This window comes from Salminus brasiliensis, chromosome 14, assembly GCF_030463535.1.
Source record: "Salminus brasiliensis chromosome 14, fSalBra1.hap2, whole genome shotgun sequence".
Classification (NCBI taxonomy): Eukaryota; Metazoa; Chordata; class Actinopteri; order Characiformes; family Bryconidae; genus Salminus; species Salminus brasiliensis.
In genome coordinates this window covers 11,822,614-11,842,830 of record NC_132891.1, presented here as the reverse complement: position 1 = coordinate 11,842,830, position 20,217 = coordinate 11,822,614, and the positions used below count along the sequence as shown (strand labels likewise).

The following is a 20,217-nucleotide window of genomic DNA, read 5'->3' as shown; positions in this document are numbered from 1 at the left end:
TTGGAGGTCAGAGCTCACACAGCAGGCTAATATCACTGGTTATTGCCATGCCTTTCTGAACAGGATTCACAAATAACGGTAACGGGTTTAAGGGTATGAAGATTTTGACAACTTCCCTTTCTTGAATTCTGTGTACAGATCTGGATGTTTGTCTATGCGGTGTTTTATCCTTATGTTCTGAATGCTTTGCAAAGCTGTTTGCATACTGGTCCTTGACCATCCAACTTAATTCCTGACGCCAATGCACGTGTTGTTATGGTTACCTTCCTGCTTCTTCTTGCCCCCTACACATGTAGATGTATCATGCTGCCCGCCAGTTCCAGAGAAATGACAATCTCTTGTATCTATGATGGCTGTGGTTGTTTTGGTTCCTTTCAGTACCATATAAAAAAAAAATCATGTACCACGTTTTTTGAATTTTGGTATTCTCTTGGTACTGAAGTATCGTTTCTCATGACATCCCTAGTGCAGGCACGTATAAATCACCTTCTGCATGATGACTTGACTAAAGGTAGAGGTAATCGAAGGGAAAAATTGAGGGCAGTTTGTTTGGCTTCAGTGTAATTGTACCCTGGAAAGATGGAGTAGTGATAAGATTTAATGCTCTGTACACAAGAGCAATTGCCATGTTGTTTATTTATGAGGCCTATGTATGAGGAACCCTCATCTTACAAAGACAAGCTTTTTTTTAGGTTGTGCTGGTTGTGTCTGTAGTCATTTTTTAAGAAAATGTGCTTGATTATTTTTATGTATGATCTGTGATGAGCCTCTGTCTTTCTGTTTGTCCTACTTTCTGAGGTGAAGTAACTTAAATGCCAAAGATTGCCCTTTGCGCTCTCGTGTTTCTGTTTGAGATGTTTCAAAGAGGAAGTAGCATGCTTAGCTGGGTGTGTTTACTCTGAATGACTATGAGGGTTAGTGGAGCACATTTAGCTTTGTTTTTTTACCTCATGGGGATGACATCACTTTGTTTCCTCAAGAGCGCACTGTCTGGTTTCATGGGGGGGAGGGGGGGACATACGCTACAAACTGGGCTATCCAGATTGCTGACCCTTTGCATGCTTTATGCTCCACATGGCTCTGTGGGTGTGTGTAAGTTTTTCTATCCCTCCATACCATTTAGTGCACTGTCCCATTAGCTTCTCTCTCTTTCCTGCTTCAATTTTCAAGGGAGGATTCAGACCCATTCAGGTAATTTGCAGTCTTAAAGAAATGCATGGCATGAAGTCCCTATTCCAGCTGAGTGCAGCTGAGTTAGTTCCCCCCCACCCTGTGTACCGCAGCTGTGCTCTCCTCTCCACCCACACTGGAGGAGGCCAACTCCTCAATTTTATGTTTTATTTTCTTTTTCTTTATTTCCTCCAGCCTCCATTACATCAATTACATGGTGTTATGACCTCCTGTTACCCTAGGAGTGCTGCAAAGACTCTGAAGGGGTTTATGCATGTCCAAATAGCATCAGGATATTATTTGGAGATCATGTACTAAGGTTTATTATTGTTGCAATTATTGTTTTTTAAGCAGCCTTTCAATCTTTTGTATCATTTATAAAAAAGTAAATACTGTAGAGTAAATCAGGAGTGGTACCATTATGCTGGGATTTTCACAAATGGGTTTGTGATACTACACAGATGTTTCTGCTCCCGTTTTGAGTGGACTTTTGACTTCTGACTTGGAAATGAGAAATACTAAGATGTGTCAAACACGTCTTGACCTCAGAGAAAGGGTCCTGCAGCAGTGGTGCCTCTCTGTGCAACAGTACCTGTCACTGCTGAATAATGATCAGTATGTAACGGCATGGCTTTAGATTACTCAGTCTGCCCTCTGACTTCTCACGCCATATTTCATTGTACTTAAAGGGTGCCCCACTGCTGTATTCACATCGTGAACGGCAAAATGAGATGGAATGTGGGGTTCTTGCTTGCTGAATGCTAGATCAAGTGAAGGCTTATTATCGATCATCTCTTTCTTATTGATAGAATGACTTTGCATTTGCACATTTATAAGAATTATTGTATTGTATTTATTGTAGTAACATACATTATTTTACAACATACATTTAATTAGGTGCATCAAACATTTTTATTCATCTATCATATGTGTTGCTAGTTTAATTGCTCCTCTATAATTGTCATGCATGTAATGTAATTTTAAGGTTTTCATTTTGCATGCCTCAATAAGTAGGACCATGAAGGAATAGTAAATGAGAGTGATTTTATGTCTCACTTTTTTAAAAACACTTGTATTTTTGCTATAGTGTCCAAACTTTTTTCATTAAACTACCCGTTTCAAAGGTCCAGAAAGATTGTTGCAGTACACACTTTTTGCACACCATCAATGAAGGTGAGTGTATGTGACTGACTGATTTGATTATTTCCTCTCCCTTTTTCCTCACAGTTTTTCCAAAGGACTCAGATGCAGACAACCCGGCCCACCATTCCAAGCAACAGCCCTTCCATTAGGCCTCCCTCCCAAGCTCCAGCTGCCACTGTCTACCCCCCAAGTCAGCCCATCATGATGTCTATGACGCCCATGCCATTCCCCTCCCCACAGACTGCCCAATACTACATACCCCAGGTTAGATGAAGAGGTTTTTATTTATTTATTTTATTTTGGGGTTTTGTTCCTCGGTTCACAGCTCTTGTTTTCTAAAGGCCTCAGGCTTATCTAGATGCACTTCTGCACAATTGATTTTGACTTTTGTGATAAGGTCCCAGACAAAGTTTTTTCTGACGACTGTTCCATTCATGTTTGTGAAAGTCCCGCTGGACAGGAGAACGGTGCACCACCACTGCTGTGTCAGCTAAACTTTCCTGCAGTCATATGGGTATTTGCGTTGCCTTTCTGGCCAGCGTCAAGAGCAGTTTTGTTTCCTCGACTTGCTGGAGGCATTTTGATATCTCTTTGTGGTCTTGCCTGCTTTGTAGGCATTATTTAGCATTCTTCAGGTTCTGGTTTGAAGAGTCAGAGGATTATTATTATGCTGGCAATTCCATGTGACAATTCATGTCCTGCCTGGCCAGTTCTAATTAGTCAGTTCTTATAAGTTAACAGAGAGAGAAAAATATGTATGTATATCTTATATAAATATATATTTTATAAAAGAGATATCACAACCCTACTGCAAAATGCCAGTTTCCTGAGGAACAATATGTATATGTGTAAATATTAAAAAGTTAAAAACTACTTGCTTGCATATTCAGATGGTGTTAGGGTGGCATGTATACTCTGTTGACATTTAAACAGAGTAGGCATGAATCAGTCAACTGCACTTTCTGTGTCACTGAACATCAAATATAAACTGCAAAAATTAGGCAAACTGTTATACAAACAGTTGTGCGGCAAGGCAGCGAAGCAGAAGGGGTGTGACAAATGTCTCAGGAGTGTTTAGTTCAGTGTCTGGTGACATGCAGCTTACAATAAACCTGAAGCTCATACAAAAACCATGCTTTCCATTGATGTAAAAATTAGCTAAGGCTGTTTTTCATTGTTGTTGCTGCAGTCTACCTAAAAATTAGATATTTTGCTTGTTTAAACTGTATTTGGGGGATAAAGGCAATTAAAACCTAAAACCTTCAAAGTCAAATTTCAGTTTTCAAAACTGGCTAAACTTTGTGATCATCTCTCTCATGATGGCGTGTTGAAGTGTTGTGTGGGCATGCCTGAGATCACCTCTTTTTGTGTGTTTAATTAACAGTATCGTCACAGTGCTCCTCCATATGTGGGGCCTCCTCAGCAGTACTCAGTCCAACCCACTGGACCCAGTACGTTCTATCCTGGACCTACTCCAGGAGATTTCCCTCCAGCGTATGGTAAGTTTGTCCTGCTCTTTCTCTTTTTTTGCCTGTAGATCACACACATGCTTAAGTGCACACAGACACAGTCACTCATGCTCACACATTATTTTATTGTTTACTTTGGTCTGTAACTGAAATCAGTTCCTTCTTATTCTTTGATCACTATTAGCAGCAGGACCTCCTTATTATCCTGGCCAGACAATGTACACCCCGTCTCCCTCCATAATAGTGCCTACACCACAGCAACCTCCACCTGCCAAGAGAGAGAAGAAAACAGTGAGTGTTTCACTAATAATCCTAATTAGATCACTTTCTGAAGAGGTGATTGATATGGCTGTGAATATCTGCTTATTGCCCTCTTAAGATCCGCATCCGAGACCCTAACCAGGGAGGCAGGGACATCACAGAGGAGATCATGTCAGGAGTGGGCGGAAGCCGGAACCCAACCCCTCCAGCAGGACGACCCTCCTCCACCCCTACTCCTCCACAGGTAAGATGTGCAATCATATACACTGGGAGCCTTAACAGTTTTACCAAGTTTTTGCTTTGAGTTCTTACCAGTTGTTCAGTACATCAAGCTGTTTTTGCTTAGCTGCTGGTATGTTATCGCTCTTTATCTGGCATTGTCTGTATAGGCGTTCAGTCGGATCTGGTTTTTGTAGTACTTTTTAAAAAGCCCTTTCAGATGTTTCTTGGTGTTTGACGTGGCTTACCTATTCTTTCATCTGCCTTCATCCTAGTTCTGCCTCACTGCCGTTTTGTCTCATCCTGATCTCCCCTTGTGTTCCCTCTACAGAGATAGCACATGTAAATGCCCTTTAATCAAAACCCAGCAAAGCCTTAGACTCTTAGCTTCTGTTGAAGAAAGCTTCTCTCTCTCTGTAAAGGGAATGCTCACTACTGTGTTGTTACTCTTACTTTGTGTCTTCTCTCCCTTAATGTTAACAGTGTTCGTCTCTCCTCTCTTTCCCCATTTTTTCCTCTTGTTCATTGGTCTAACCCCCCCCCCCCCCTCCCCCTTTTGCTGTCTCACTGTTTTTATGCTTGCACTCACCCCCTATCCCCCCATGCCGCTTCATGGTTTGGTGCTTCTGTCTCTCGCTCTCATGCTGTCTCTTCATTTCTCTCATTCCCGCCTTAATTTTCACAACCCACTTCTCAATTTATGCTGTGCTGTGCTCGCTCTCCCTTTTGGCCCTCTTGACCATTTCCCCTCTCCCACTCTGTCTGTGTGCTGCATATGTGTGCAATCTCTGTTTATTTCTTTCTCTCTCTATCTCTATCTCTCTCTCTCTTTTGCTAGTTTTTATGTCCACACCCTCATTATCCTCACATTTTCTACCTCAAATCCCAGCAGCTGAACAGCCAGTTAGCGGAACATGGGCATGTTATGTACAGCGTGGACAGCACCCAGGTCCTCCCTGCTCCTGTCGACTTGAAACCAGGTCAGGTCTCTCCTTAATGCCCTTTACAGACCTCTGACTTTATGTACAGCTCGTATAAATCTAGAAGAGTGTTCTCTTTCAAGGAGTTGTTTTGGTATCTTGCTGTGGAAAATGGCAGGGGGTATCTTCAGAAGCAGTTTTCCATGCCGTCTTCCTTCTGATACTGTGTTCTCAGTTTTTTTCTGAACTTTCTTAGTAGCAAGCTTCTCTGATAGTGGACACTGCTAAAAGGCTAGCTAAAGAATTGACCTCTCTGTGTCTAAATGCCACCCGCTCTGAGCATTGACTAGCCTGTATCCAAAGGGTAGCCTCCCTAACCATGGAGAATGACAAAGCCCAACATACTTCCATGGGAATATGGAAATAAAATAATCATGGCAACCACCACATCTTGCTGTGAGGGTAATCCTCTGCCGGAGTGCTCTGAAAGACTGCTGCAAGTTTTCTTGGAGTACCTCATGCTAAGAACCTGCATGCATGAATATTAAGAGCAATGGATCCTTACCCAGACCCCTATGGAGTGCCTTGTGACATTCTAGCCACAACAGGTAACTGTCTTCAGGCATTATGCCACCAGCCAAAATCTCAAAACTATTATACAGTCCAGTGTTTACTGTAAGGACCTTGGATGTCTCAGCCCCACTGCTGGCATACCAGGAAGAACTGGAGTAAGTCTCCTACTCGAGTCTCACAGGCACAACTTTGTGCCCTCCTTTAATAAAATTAATTTTAATAAAAAAAAAAAAGCATCCACACATTTTGCACAGTGCAAATGTTGCATCAGCTCTGGCTTAAGCCGCATGTGTCTTAATGATCAAAGTAAGGCTGGGTGCCATTTAACCCACCTGAGGACACAAAGGCACCAATGAGACACCTTTTTAATTATTCTTTTCTGAAAGGTTCCAGAGTTGGCAACCATGTATGACAGGTTGGGTTTTAAATAGCATAACCAGAGGTTACCAGCTCCAGGAGGAAACTGCCCTTTTATTTTGCAGAAGTTACTTCTTCTGCAGAATGCAAGCAATGAAAACTGCCAGTGCAGATTGTTTACTTCTCAGAAACAAAAATGCTAAATCTGTATGCCTTGAACAGGTTCTTGGAATATCAAGACTGCTTCTTCATTATAAACGGAAAAAGACTAGTTCTAACTAGAGCTGGGCAGTATGACTGTATTTTATCGGTGTGTGATACATTTTGTTATTGCGATACACAATATGCTTTTCTAAGCATATTAAGGATTTTGTTAGTGCTAAATAAACACTGATCAGCTGAACATTTCATTACAAACAGTATAATTAGATGAAGTGCAGCAGATGTTAATAATAAGACCTTAAACATCTTCACAGCTCCCTAATTGGCTGGCTTGCTACTTACAATTGTGGGACAAAAAATATGGTTTGGAATAAGCACCTTTTGTCTCTCCACACAGAAACTGCTTAGAATCCCTTACGGTCTCACTTTAAACAAATCTCTTTCTTTGCTTTCTGATTGGATGCCACTTTTTGTCAGGTCACATCACACCACTGTGGAGGCTTATAAAAACAAACAGGGGTTTAGACTGCTTTTGTTTGCACTTACTGACACACAGACTGATCTAATGGAGCAGCTCTTGCCTCCTGCTGTTCAAAGCTGTTTATTTACCTGAAGATCAACATCTAAGGGCAAAATCCACATTATGCAGACTAAAAACTGATGATTGACAGTTTATAGAAGTGCATTTCTTTGCATGCACTTTGTCTTCTTTAAGACAGTGGGCCCTCATATATCGGTAAATAGAAGGGATGTGCCACCTTTGTAGTGTGTCTGAACCCTTGATGGAACTTTGTTGTGGTGCCCTCTCATGCAGCTTCTAAACTGAATGGACTGCAAGGTGCTCGTCTTGCTGAAAATGGCTTTGTTTTTCAGATGTCCTTCATGAAATGGGTTGTTAACATGCATGTGTCTCTGAACCCATTGTGTGCAGTTTATACAAGGAGATTTTATCTCCTTATTTATTTTTCCCATTCTAATTATTTTACTTCTACGTGCACCTATTTTCCTCTAAAGAACAGTCCGGGTACTTTGCATGTACACGCTTATGTAGACAGAATTGCTGGATTCTGGAAATCTGCAGGTCATACTGGTTTGTCGAAGTTGTGAGTAGGTTTTTGCCAAGCCTCCTGCTGGGCTGCATGCATGTTCCATTCAGAGAATGGCTATGTCTTTTCTTTCGAGACTAGAAACTTGGTGTTGGAACCCTCAGTCTTTAGTGCAGGTTTTTCTACTAACAGATCAGTTTATTGGTCTGTCAGATCAGCTTGCTACAGTTTCCCTTAGTTAGCTACCAAATCAAATGTTTGAAAGAGAACTTCAACTTACAAACATGCCCCTGATTAACATTTCTTGTGTAGAGCAATGAAGTAGTGTGATTCCTAAGACTCAATTGATGACCTTGTGCTATGGGTTTCTATAGCAGGAGGTAGTTCTTCCCCTGTGATTTACATGTCACAATGTGTAGTAGCTGACAAATAGCAAGAAACTACACAGTCATATCAGAAGATTTTGACCACCCTTGGTTTGGAGTGAACAGCCCCACTTACCATATAGGGGCACTTAGTAGTTCTATAATTCCATACTGTTTCTCTGCATACTTTGTAAGCCTCCTTTCACTCATTGTTCTTCAATAGTCAGGACCACCACAAATTATTTCTGAGTTGGGTCATTCTCAGATGAGCTTCTGTCTCTGACTTTACATCTACAAATAGACCAACTAGGTAAGGGTGTCTAATAGAGTGGACAGTGAGTTTGATATGTTTGTGCTATCAGAGAACAAGGTTAAGTTTGCAGTCTAAAGTTTTTTTGTTTTTTTTTCCTTGGGAGCCACAGCAGAATTTCTCTGCTTCAACAGCCATTTTAGGCTAATTATTATTATTATTAACCCCACATAGAATGTGTTGAGGTGTAATCAAATGTGAAAAATGATGGGTCACCAGGAAAAAGAAGCACAGGTGTAGATCAGTGGTCATTAACTCTGATCTTACACATCTAACCCCAAATCTATGGATTAAGCAAATGTCAAACCTGTTCCCCACTTTTGGGGAGGCCAATTAGCCTTTAGGAGAGGCTGATTAGCAAGGTCTTTGTAATAATAAATTCAGGTTAGATGACATGAAGACTCATTTGCCTGTACCTGAGTTTGGTTTTCTTTAGGTTTAAGCTCAACAATGTGTGGTAGTAGATCTCAAGGGGCAAGGTTGGTGACCACTGCTCTAGAATAAGATCTCAAATGCATGACTAGGTGCCTTGTGTATGAACTTTGCAACACTGACTTTGTGGTTATGACTTTCAATTGACTTTTTTTTTCCCTTTTGTGGTTCACCTCTCCAACCTGTCCACTGTAGATGACAAGCCAAAGCTTGAATGTGTAGTGCTGAAGTCTTCATCTCCAGGGCTAAGGCCTGGGGAGCCTCCTGTGCAAAGGCGAGAGCCCAGCAGCCCTGCCCCTGCCCCTACAGCTCCTGTTCCTGTGCCGGCTCCTACCCCTATTACTGCACCTGCCCCTGCCCAAGACCTGTATCCCGCCGAGAAATCTGAGCTTCCCCTCTCAGGCCCAGAATTGGCCACTGTAGCTCCAGACTCAGTCCCAGCCCCAGTCCCAGCCCCAGCCCCAGCCCCAGCCCCAGCCCCAGCCCCAGCCCCAGCCCCAGCCCCAGCCCCAGCCCCAGCTCCAGCCCCAGCTCCAGCTCCCAGCCCCTCCAAACCTGCTGTGTCAGCAGTGGAGGCTGCCGAGCCCCCTACCCCTCCAGCAGAACCTAGCCCTGCACAGTCTATTACACCAGAGCCTGAGAAACCAGAGCCTGATCGAGATGATACTGAGATGAGTGCCTCACCAGGTCAGGCCGTAAAGGCTGTCAACGGCCTGGCCGAAACAGACTCCACTCCCCCATGCGATGACTCGCGGCCCTCTCAGCTCAACCAGACCCCTCAAATGCATTCTGCTCAGCCTAGCTTGCCCCAGCCTCAGCTGTCCAGCTCAGAGCCCAGTCCTGCCACACCTGCCCTGAAGGAGGTGAAAGTGGAGGTGAAGGCTGAAATTCCTGTAGCTGGAGAGGCTGTTGCTTTGAGCGTTTTAACCCCCTCTCTGCCTCCCACCACCATCTCTGCTGCTGTTTGTACTGCTCCTGCTCCGTCTCCAAGCCTCATTCACCAAGGCCAGGGAGCTACAGAAATAGGCCTAGCCAGGAGAGCCTCAACCGAGCCAGAGCTGAGAGAGTCTGAGAAAGAGGCAGACGTATTGCTAGAAGAGAAAGAGGAGCCCTCGTTACAGTCCAACCTTAAACCAAGCTTGGGTCAAGGTAAATACTGGTTTTGTGGTATGCAATAATAGAATGTAACAGTGAAGGTCCTCTCAGTGAGTTCTGTGTTGCTGTTGTCGTTGTAGCTGCGTCTAGTGTACCAAAGACATGGAAGAAGCCAAAAGAGGACACCCCTGTGGGGCAAGCCCAGTGTCCTGACAAGGAGGTGAGTTTAAGACTGTCCACTGTTTCCCTATTGTGTGTAAATCCACAGTTTATAACCAAATTAATGTTTAGATGAACACAGTCACTAAGTTAACATGGAAACGGGAGCCTAAATACATGCTGTCTTAAGACGTGTGTATGTGTGTGTGTGAGTTTTAGGAGAAACTGGAGCCAGCTGTAGAGGCTGCTGTGGAGCACTCTAGCCCGCCTCCTGTGGGTGTGGAGCGGCGGAGTTCAACAGGAGCACCTGTGGAGGAGAATGGAGAGCAGGAGGCAGAGCCTCTAAGAAATGGACCAGAGCACACCCCTGAGGCAGACAGCAGTGATGGAGTTCTCACACCTGGACTTAAAGAACCCTCTACTAATGCAATACAGAGTGAGGCTCCTTCACACTATTTTTTTTTTTTTTGGTTGGTGTCTGCATTTCTTACTCACTTACTGTCCTTCCACTGTCCACAGAGCCAGAGCTGAAGAATGGGAAAAGGCAGTATAACAGAGACTTTCTGTTGGGCTTCCAGTTTATGCCTGCCTGTGTGCAGAAGCCAGAGGGGCTTCCTCCCATTTCAGATGTGGTACTAGACAAGGTAAGCTTTCTTAACAGATGGACATTGCTGAGCCTTTGAAACCATTCTTCAGGAGAAGGGCTGACAGACTTCTGCTTGACTTTCTGCTCTTACAGATAAACCAAAATAAGCTGCCTCTGCGGCAAGTAGACCCACGGGTCATCTCCAGAGGCCCAGACTTCACCCCAGCCTTCGCAGACTTTGGCAGGGTGATTCCCGGAAGCAGAGGCGCGCCGGTGGGTTTTTTGTTTATCCTTTCCTCCTTTGCACAAATTCATAAACATTTTGGTTAAGTTGTTTTGTGTGACAGCAAGTGTGACATTTATGTGTCTTTTTACTTATGTTTGTTTTGTTTTTTTGTACTTCAGCTCCTGAATGTAGGCTTGAGGCGGCCTCCTCCCCGCAAGATCATCATGAATGTGTCTGTGAATGATGACGTGCAACTGAAGAAGGCTGAGAATGCCTGGAAGCCTGGTATGAAGAGGGAAGTTCCATCAGATGACCCCGAGAGCCAGAAAACTCAGGTGAGCACTTCGTCTTTTAGTGATGGGAGAACCTCCTACACATTTATGCCTCATTTAAGAAAATGCATGTAGTAATTGGCTGGAATCATTGCAGTGGAGTGTTTAGTTACTATTTTGTTCTCCCTGTGTCATTTCCAGGAGCTTTTCCGGAAGGTGCGCAGTATCCTCAACAAACTGACCCCACAAATGTTTAGCCAGCTAATGAAGCAGGTGACGGACCTCACCATCGACACAGAGGAGCGCCTCAAAGGTGTCATCGACCTGGTTTTTGAGAAAGCCATTGATGAACCCAGCTTCTCTGTGGCCTATGGCAATATGTGTAGCTGTCTGGCTACAGTGAGTAAAGCTTCCTTTTTTTATGAAGTTGTCCATGAAAGACAAACTGACAGCGTGGTTAATGTGTCACTCAAAATAAAATGGCAAGCATTTTCTTAAGTAATCTGTATGTAAACATTATAACCCTGTGTCTTCCTACCTGTATAGTTAAAAGTGCCCATGGCAGACAAGCCCACCAGCACTGTGAATTTCCGAAAGTTGCTGCTGAACCGCTGTCAAAAGGAGTTTGAGAAAGACAAAATGGATGATGATGTCTTTGAAAAGAAACAGCGGGAGCTGGAAGCAGCATCCTCAGTAAGTACTGTTCCATTCAATAGGATTTCTCCTTGTTTTCCAATTTACAGGCCCAACTGATTACAAAAAAGGTGCTGAAATTGCAGATGATGCTACAAAGAGATAAGCAATCAGTTTTGAACCTGTCTTTTTGAAGTGTCCTGTTTTTTGGAAAAATTGCAAAATTTGTGTGGAATGTGATTCAGGCGACTGAGCGAGAGCGGCTGCAGGAGGAGTTGGAGGAGGCGAAGGACAAGGCCCGCAGGAGATCCATCGGGAACATCAAGTTTATTGGGGAATTGTTTAAGCTTCGCATGCTGACAGAAGCCATCATGCATGACTGTGTGGTAAAGCTGCTGAAAAACCATGATGAGGAGAGTCTTGAGTGTCTCTGCAGGCTCCTCACCACTATTGGCAAGGATCTGGACTTTGAGAAGGCCAAGGTAGGCAGACCAGAGTTCAGTCACTGAACTGACTTTATTTTCTTTGAGTTGATTTAAAGGTGCTCTATAGAATGTAAAAAATATGTTTATTAGCAAAGGCTTTAGGCTTTAGGGTCAGGTTTAAGATTAAGATTAAGCTTGAGGTTAAGTTTAGGGTTAGACTTAATCAGATAATAAACTTGTCAATTAAAGTTGCATGTAATAAATAGTTGATTGCATAATACTCAAATTACATACCCTAAACTAGGGGTAAGTAATACGACAATATTTTATTGTATCGTAAAATATCTGGACATTGCCAGTGCTTAAAGAACACTGACCACTGACCTCTTTTCATTACAAAGAGTGTAACTGATCATGTTTATTGGATGGAGTTTAGCAGACTATAAATAACAAATCACTGTACTGTACACTGTACTGTACAGTGTCACTGGATTAGATAGTAATGTGTATTTTATATAGTGGCAGGTTTTGACTGAGTACTTCCAGTAGGTTGTCAAAATCTGATCTGTGGATTTGTCCACCAATTACAAATGAGCTTTACGTAGAAATAAAAAAACATGCTCTTACACAGTTGAACTTTGTCCAGAACAAATACAAAGGTGCTGTTTATTCAGTATATTAATTAAGACTTAGCTGGGGTAGCAGCATTCCTTATACATTTTTCTCTTTTTTCATGCCTTTGTAAGAATTTAATTCCGTGATGGATTAAAAATCTATGGAACCCTTTATTCTGGAGTGAACCGCTGATACGAAAAAGCTCATACAGAGGAGACAATGAATATAGAAACTAGCATAGCTTTATTACTCTGAGACACTTCTCCCTTGTCTCCACCACCTTAGTGCTAAGTGTAACTATGACAGTATACCTAACCACATAGGCCCAGTGCACATATGGCTGTAATTCAGTAGCAGTGTGCTTGGCAACAAAATGTTCTTTCTGCTGACCATGACTCACACAGAGTTCAGCTGAGAACATGGTTTGCTGGGACTTCAGGGTGGTGCCAAAACACAAACATTAGTTTCTGAAGTTTGTCAGCAGAATCGCTGTGTAGCAATACAGCTATGTGGACAGTTGTGTAATGCTTCTTTTCCAACCCTCTCTCCCTTAGCCTCGAATGGATCAGTACTTTAACCAGATGGAGAAAATAGTGAAGGAGAGGAAGACGTCATCACGCATTCGGTTTATGCTCCAAGATGTTATCGACCTTCGACTGGTTAGAGGCTACTCTATTTCTGTGTTTGTGCATGTGTGTTCTAGTAATGTCCCAGTCCAGTTTATTTTGCCCCCTGATCCAACTCAAGCACCTAAACGCTATCGAGTATCAACATCAATGCTGAGTTCATAGATAATGTAGTCACATAATTAAGGTAAGATGTGATAGCATGGTAATTAATACTGAAGTAAAATCAGTTTTTCAGCCAATAATTCAAAATGCCCATCCATTTAAATATACCTGGATGAGGTGAGATCCTGATCCACTGGATTCCTGAAAATATATAAGAAACAACTTACAGGCATTGCTATTTTTTTTTTCTAGAGTCCAGTTATGCATGTTTGAGAAGAATGGTCCAAAGACCCAGTCAAAGTATACCTAGTTATAAGGTAAAACCAGGTGCTGATGTGTTTTATGCTATTTCAGCATAATTGGGTTTCACGTCGAGCTGACTTGGGCCCCAAGACCATTGAGCAGATCCACAAAGAGGCCAAAATTGAGGAGCAGGAGGAGCAGAGAAAGGTCCACCAGCAGTTGCTGTCCAAGGACAAGAGGAGACCAGGTCAGAGGAAACTTCACTATCAGCTAATCCTCTTTACAGCTTATTCTCTCCCTCTTTCTTTTCACTTTCATGTGTTACATGTACGTCTCTCTTTTTCCTCCTTCCTTTTTTATATTTAATGCGTTTATTCTACAGTACTGCAGAGAGAGGAGACCTGGAACACTGTGCCTGTGCCTAAGAACAGTAGGACGATAGACCCCAGCAAGATCCCCAAAATCTCCAAGGTATGGAATGTCCTTATGTGTGGGCAGGCTATTTCTTCTTTTTAATTCCAGCTACTTTACAGGCTTTGCCCAGCTACTGTACAAGACCAGCATGTCCCTCACACATATAACATTTTAGAGAAAGTCATTTATTCAGGATCAACTGAAACAACAGCCACCAACCCTGGCCAAGAAATCTGTGTTTATGCAAACTTTATGCAGGCTCTAATTGACCCAACCTGATCCATATAATTACTGCTCCTAGATGATTACCTGAAGAGATCAGCTGAATCAGCTGTTGTTACAGTTGATCTGTATTGTTCTATTGGGTTAGAAGGGAAACCTGTAGGAAGGTAGATCTCTAGGAGGAGGATTGGTGACCACTAAACTATAACATTACCATTTTATCCCTAGTACTCTTCTTTTGTCAACATAGGGCTAAATAGCCCCACCTGCTGGTCATGGGTATTGCACTGTTGCATCTACTTAGTAAGTTTTAGGTAAAGGTAGTCATACTATCCCTAGTGCTCAGCCTTTCGTTTGTCAACATAGGGCTCAATAGCCCCACCTGCTGGTCCTGTGTATTGCACTGTTGCATCTACGTAGTGAGTTTTAGGTAAAGGTAGTCATACTATCCCTAGTGCTCAGCCTTTCGTTTGTCAACATAAGGCTCAAAGGCCCCACCTGCTGGTCATGTGTATTTCACTGTTCCATCCTCTCAGTGGGTCTTCGGTAAAAGTAATTAAAAAGTTATCACACTGAATCTGTGGATGTGTTTGTGGTTTTATCTGTAGCCAACAATAGATGACAAGATTCAGCTGGGGCCCCGAGCACAGCTCAACTGGATGAAGGGCAGCAGTGGAGGAGCTGGAGCTAAGGCCAGTGAATCAGGTAGGACAGGAAAAGAATTGCTGTGCCACACTTGTTTTTTCCTCCAAAAAAAAAAAAAAAGCTGAAAGTTGCAATGCGGTTGTTTATTTTGCAGACGTCCTGCGCCCCAGTGCCAGCAGTCTGAACCGTTACTCACCCTTGCAGCCCTCGGCCCCAGCGGCAGCGCCCGCTTCCTCTGCTGCTTCAGACTTTGACTCTAAGAGAGGCTTGAGCAGGTATTACACATTTGTTCTTTACATTATGGCAGAATTTCCTGATTAATGGCCCAGTAGAATGATTCAAAAATGAATGTTTTTACATCATCCAACGTCAAGTTGCCATAGGAGGTACATAGACGATAGACAGCGACAATATTTAAAATTCATTCATTACTGTGAATTCCTCTGTTAATACTATGCAGTTAACAGGCACGTTGTTGTGCCTTTTTAAAAAAAAAAAGTTTGGACCCACATATGTGTCCTTTTTTATGTTTGTGTCTGTCTGTGTTTCTCAGTCGGGGAAGCTCAGGGCGGGAGCGCAATGATAAGCTGATGAGTTCGGGCCACTCAAGACCTCTCTCTTTGGCCGGAGCTGGTAAGGAAACCCCGGAGGAGCCTCCCCAGGAGGAAGTACACAAGGAGACACAAGTCCCCGACACGCCTAAACTGCTGCCCAGCACAGCCAGCAGGAGCAAACTGGAGCGCAGCCAATCCAGGGAATCTGGTGAGTCGCAGATTTGCACACATGCCAGCTTTGTACATTCAACATAGCAGCTGCTGTCTGTGTCTTTCACAATTGAGGGGTCACTGGGTGCCCCTCAGGAGTGTACAACGCTAAAAAGATTCAGTTTGATTACTTAGTTCTTAATGAAGCATCATTAAATCTCAAATGTCATTACAACTCAATTTAATCATTAAATTAGAATACATTTTAATAACTTTTAATATAATAAGTACTATTAATAAAAATAATTTTCAAACTTTCCTTTTCCTTTTCAAACTGCCACTGATGCAGTATCGCTAGGCAGTCAGCGTACTTGGAGGAAAACGCGTTCCCCAGCTCAGATAAACAGCTAACAGATGCCTATGCTGATAAACATCACAAAGAAGGGACATTAGCTCACCCTTGAGAGAGGAAGGCCAATTGTGCTCTCTCTGATACTGTCTGCTGATGGCAAGCTGCCTGATCCAGGATTCAAACCAGGAATCCTCTGATCATAGTGGCAGCGTCTTAGTCCACTAGACAACTCTCCCCAACCCTGAAATGACAAAATCTTGTTACTTGTCACTGCATTAATGTCTATATTTCTGCAATGTTTTTTTTTGTTCTTTTATTTAACACGTGAAAACACTCCTATTGCTGAGATGAGTGGTTTTAATGAATGTGCTTAGGTGTCTAAAAACCTCTGCACAGTACTGTGAATATGTAGATGACTCACAGTAGATGACCAGTTCTTTTGTGTTTGTCTCCTGTGTGGCAGTAAAACTTGAAGCAGCGTCAGGCCCTACCACGGACAAGCCTGCGTTATCTGAGGAGGAGATGGAGAAACGTTCCAAGTCCATTATCGATGAGTTTTTGCACATTAATGATTACAAGGTATGCAGTGCCCATTTACCCAACAGATGGTTCCTTTTAGGGAAGCTTGAGTTTGTATTTTGCTGGTGAACCATAGCATTCAGTTCTGTAAAATGGCATTGCAGCTTTTTGTGAACGTCTTGTGTGCAGGAGGCCGTGCAGTGTGTGGAGGAGCTGGAGCAGGCCTCGATGCTGTATGTGTTTGTGCGGGTGGGTGTGGAGTCCACACTGGAGAGGAGTCAGATCACGCGAGACCACATGGGCCAGCTGTTCCATCAGCTGCTGCAGGCTGGGAGCCTCTCCAAACCTCAGTTCTTTAAAGGGTGAGAGCGCTATCTGACTGTGGTCAACTGGTAGAGACGTTGCTCTCTGGTTTATGATGAGATAAAAGCCTGTTAGCTAGTTAGATATGTAAATTCATAAAAGGGATATTTTTTGTGCTATTTACAAGCTTGCGTTTGCGTTTGTCTTTTGGAGGATCAGATTCATCAGCTTCAGCTGCTGACTGCGAAGCTGGCACACTCTGTTCGAGAAGCATTAGCCTCATCGGAACATCAGCACAATACAGAAAGGGATTTCCTGACAACTTCCTTTTTCTTCTTTCTTTCTCTTTCTTTGTGCAGGTTCTCAGAAACTCTCGAGTTAGCAGATGATATGGCCATTGACATTCCCCATATATGGCTGTACTTAGCGGAGCTGGTTAATCCAGTGCTCCGAGAAGGAGGAATCTCTATGAGAGAATTATTTAGGTAAGGCCCTTTGTTTGAATCACAGCACTGTTGCTAAGTGGATTTATCAGTTTATAAATAATCACTACAAGTGTTCTGCTGGATGACATCAATGGTTTTCTATTTTTTATTTATTTTTTATTTTTTTGCAGTGAATTTAGCAAACCATTACTCCCTGTGGGAAGAGCTGGGATATTATTTTCTGAAATATTGCACCTTCTATGCAAACAAATGGTAAGCTTAGAAAGAAACATACAGTCTACATATTCTATTATTCTATTTCATCTGTTTACACACACACACACATTAAGCTGTGGAGAAGTGGTACTGTGTTCTCTGGAATGATGGTGCTCCACCCAATACTTTTGGGATGAGTTGTGGGTGAGGTGGCATGTGATCATCCAACATCCTAACCTCACTAACGCTCTTATCACTGAATGTACTCAAATCCTCAGAGCAACGCTCCTCCAAATATTTCTTATTAATATCCTTATATTTCTTTTTAATATCCTTAGTTTCTGGAAGACATGATGAATGAGCATGTGTCCCAATACTTTTGTCCATATATAAAACAGAAGTTACTGAAGCAAATGCTCTGGTTTCCTCTGTTACAGAGCCATAGGAAAGTGGGCGCCTTATGGAGGGACTCTGGGTTGAGCTGGGCTGATTTCCTCTCTGAAACGGAGGATGTGCACAGCTTCATCACAGAGCAGGTGAGCTATGCTCTACACTACAGCGCACATGCAGGCATACTGCAAATTTGTACATCACTGTATAACCAGAAACTGTGTCCCTGGAGAAGAGAAGAAGCTGTAGCCATTATGCATAAAGTGGAGTTGTGCTGTTTTACGCCGCCTAATTTCATTCATGCAAACTTCGCTTTATTTTTTTAACCTTCACCAGAAACTGGACTTCACTCTTTCTGATTGCTCGAGTCCGACTGCTGCAGTCTCCAAGAGAACGCTTTCGCCTGAGGAACTGAACAAGCAACTTGAAAAGCTTCTCCTGGAAGATTTGGCGAGCGATGAACAAATCTTCGACTGGGTAGAGGTAAAAGGCAATCAGCTTAATTGACACTGTGGGCTGTGATGCTAAACTTTGGGATGTTAGGATGTTTTCATTCATGTGTGCTCACTCCGTAACAGGCAAATCTAGATGAATCAGAAATGAGTTCTCCTCCCTTCCTCAGAGCTCTGATGACTGCTGTGTGCAAAGCAGCAGTGAAATGTGAGTGTTGGTCTGCTCTGTGAGGAAATGTAGTTTTTAGCTCTGTTTTATGTTTTTAGTTAATAAAGTTTTGGAGTATTTACAGAAATACTTACCATCTGTTCTCTCTTGAGTCTAATTGTGCTGCCGTTCTGTCTGTGTGTGTGTGTGTGTGGGCTGTGTGGAATTGTGTGCAGTGGAGAGCTCCTCTTATAGAGTGGATACGGCCATTATTCAGAAGCGATTGCCTGTATTACACAAGTACCTTAACTCGGACACGGAGAGACAGTTGCAAGCACTTTATGCACTTCAAGCATTGATAGTAAAACTGGAACAGCCTCCCAGTGAGTACAACTATGCCCTCAATCGTATTTGTGTTGCTTTCTGATGCATGCCAGTGTTCCACATTCTGAAATTCTGTAAAATCTGTATTACAAAACTGTAAAGTAGCGGTTTCATTTATTTAGCACTTTTGTCCTCCTGTTCAGACTTGCTCCGGATGTTCTTTGACTGTTTGTATGATGAGGACGTGATTTCGGAAGACGCGTTCTACAAGTGGGAGTCTAGCAAGGACCCAGCCGAGCAGCAAGGCAAAGGCGTGGCCCTCAAGTCAGTGACTGCCTTCTTCACCTGGCTACGGGAGGCTGAAGAGGAGTCCGAGGACAATTGACAAGAGGGGAAACGGACACATTTGCCAACATGTGCTGAAAAGACAATAGTCGCTGACACAATAACTGCATCTTCTAAAACGAAACGTAATACAAGCAAACCTTATGCACCAATGGGAAGAATGGAGTGCGGCAGTGCGAATGGTACGGTTCACTGACATACAGCGACGTGACGACTTTAAATTGCTGGAGCACTAAAAAAAATATATACATGTATTATTTATAGTAATATTTCATTTAAGTTTTTAATTTCTTTTTTTTGTTACTTTCTAAGAAACAAAAACTTTCAAAAAGTTCAGACTCTAATTTATGGGTTTCTTTTTCTTTTCTTTTTTTTTTTTTAAGAACCGCAAACAAAAGTGTATTTAACATTTTGCAGACGGTCAAACCAAGAGGCATTGGCGGATATAGAAATAAATAAATAATGTTAATAATGATACTATTAATATAATAATGGTAACAGTTGTGCAAGAGCCTCCCTGACTTTCAGATTGTTCAGTTAAGGACAATAATGTTTATTGGAGGATTAACACAGTCAGGGTCCTAGGGAGGATTGACGTGGTTGTACGTCAGATGTTCAGGGTTATTTCAATAACCATACCAATTTTCCTTCTGCTTCAGCTTGCTCTATGTGGAAATATATAATCCGGCAGAACTATGCATTCAGGAGACTGCTGAGATTACAGTCAAAACAAGAACTCTGAATGGAATTAAATGAGCAAATGGCAACTTGTACAAAAACACTAAAGAGATGTTGCTGAACCTAAAGTGCTTGTAATTCTTCATACTGATAGAGCAAATTTAAAGCTTGTAAATAAATTAAAAACAAAAATGATACATGGAGAAAAACAATGGTGAACTGTCACTATTTTAACACAGTCTGTGGTCTCAGAATATTCTCAGTATTTCTGCTGCTTGAATAGTGCCTACGGTACATAACACATTTTGTCTGAGGTCTTACATTATGCCCACCCCACGAACAATATCTGTATACATATACACATGTAGAACATGCATATCTACACAGTCTTTAGTAAAGGTTTCAGCAGTCCTGGTGCAATAACGTTTTGTTGATTATTTTTTTTAAGTGAACTAATCCTCTACAGAAAACCTTAACATACATTTCTGCATTTAGAGCACAATTGCTATTTCTTTGCTGGATTTCAACATAGAAAAATATATATTTGTCCCTACATATGTTCAGCAAATAAACACTAAACGTGCAGAAGTGTGTTCTTTGTAGAGAATTTTAACTTGCCAAACTTGAGAAAAACATGACTAGCTGTGCCCAAGACTGTATATATGTAT

General features: G+C 42.4%; 1 protein-coding gene across 6 annotated transcripts in view; it reads left to right on the top strand.

Moving 5' to 3' along the window:
• Positions 1-19,972, top strand: part of eif4g3b (eukaryotic translation initiation factor 4 gamma, 3b) — a 32,548-nt gene extending 12,576 nt beyond the window's left edge. For 2 of the 6 annotated variants that reach the window (XM_072656399.1, XM_072656400.1), the window contains 29 exons: positions 2,398-2,577; positions 3,698-3,812; positions 3,967-4,073; positions 4,162-4,287; positions 5,155-5,242; positions 8,623-9,576; positions 9,663-9,742; positions 9,901-10,117; positions 10,201-10,325; positions 10,421-10,540; positions 10,673-10,828; positions 10,967-11,164; positions 11,312-11,458; positions 11,644-11,880; positions 12,993-13,097; positions 13,524-13,659; positions 13,795-13,883; positions 14,657-14,753; positions 14,848-14,968; positions 15,247-15,455; positions 16,213-16,328; positions 16,458-16,630; positions 16,931-17,056; positions 17,188-17,269; positions 17,650-17,748; positions 17,939-18,085; positions 18,181-18,262; positions 18,439-18,585; positions 18,730-19,972. In XM_072656399.1, the coding sequence (XP_072512500.1) occupies positions 2,398-2,577; positions 3,698-3,812; positions 3,967-4,073; positions 4,162-4,287; positions 5,155-5,242; positions 8,623-9,576; positions 9,663-9,742; positions 9,901-10,117; positions 10,201-10,325; positions 10,421-10,540; positions 10,673-10,828; positions 10,967-11,164; positions 11,312-11,458; positions 11,644-11,880; positions 12,993-13,097; positions 13,524-13,659; positions 13,795-13,883; positions 14,657-14,753; positions 14,848-14,968; positions 15,247-15,455; positions 16,213-16,328; positions 16,458-16,630; positions 16,931-17,056; positions 17,188-17,269; positions 17,650-17,748; positions 17,939-18,085; positions 18,181-18,262; positions 18,439-18,585; positions 18,730-18,911 (4,761 nt within the window). In that variant the 3' untranslated portion in view covers positions 18,912-19,972. Of the gene's footprint in view, positions 1-1,170; positions 1,192-2,397; positions 2,578-3,697; positions 3,813-3,966; positions 4,074-4,161; positions 4,288-5,100; positions 5,243-8,622; positions 9,577-9,662; positions 9,743-9,900; positions 10,118-10,200; positions 10,326-10,420; positions 10,541-10,672; positions 10,829-10,966; positions 11,165-11,311; positions 11,459-11,643; positions 11,881-12,992; positions 13,098-13,523; positions 13,660-13,794; positions 13,884-14,656; positions 14,754-14,847; positions 14,969-15,246; positions 15,456-16,212; positions 16,329-16,457; positions 16,631-16,930; positions 17,057-17,187; positions 17,270-17,649; positions 17,749-17,938; positions 18,086-18,180; positions 18,263-18,438; positions 18,586-18,729 lie in introns of all 6 variants that reach the window. The other 4 variants (XM_072656398.1, XM_072656394.1, XM_072656395.1 and 1 more) reach the window with 3 other exon arrangements.
• Positions 19,973-20,217: the final 245 nt, after the last annotated feature.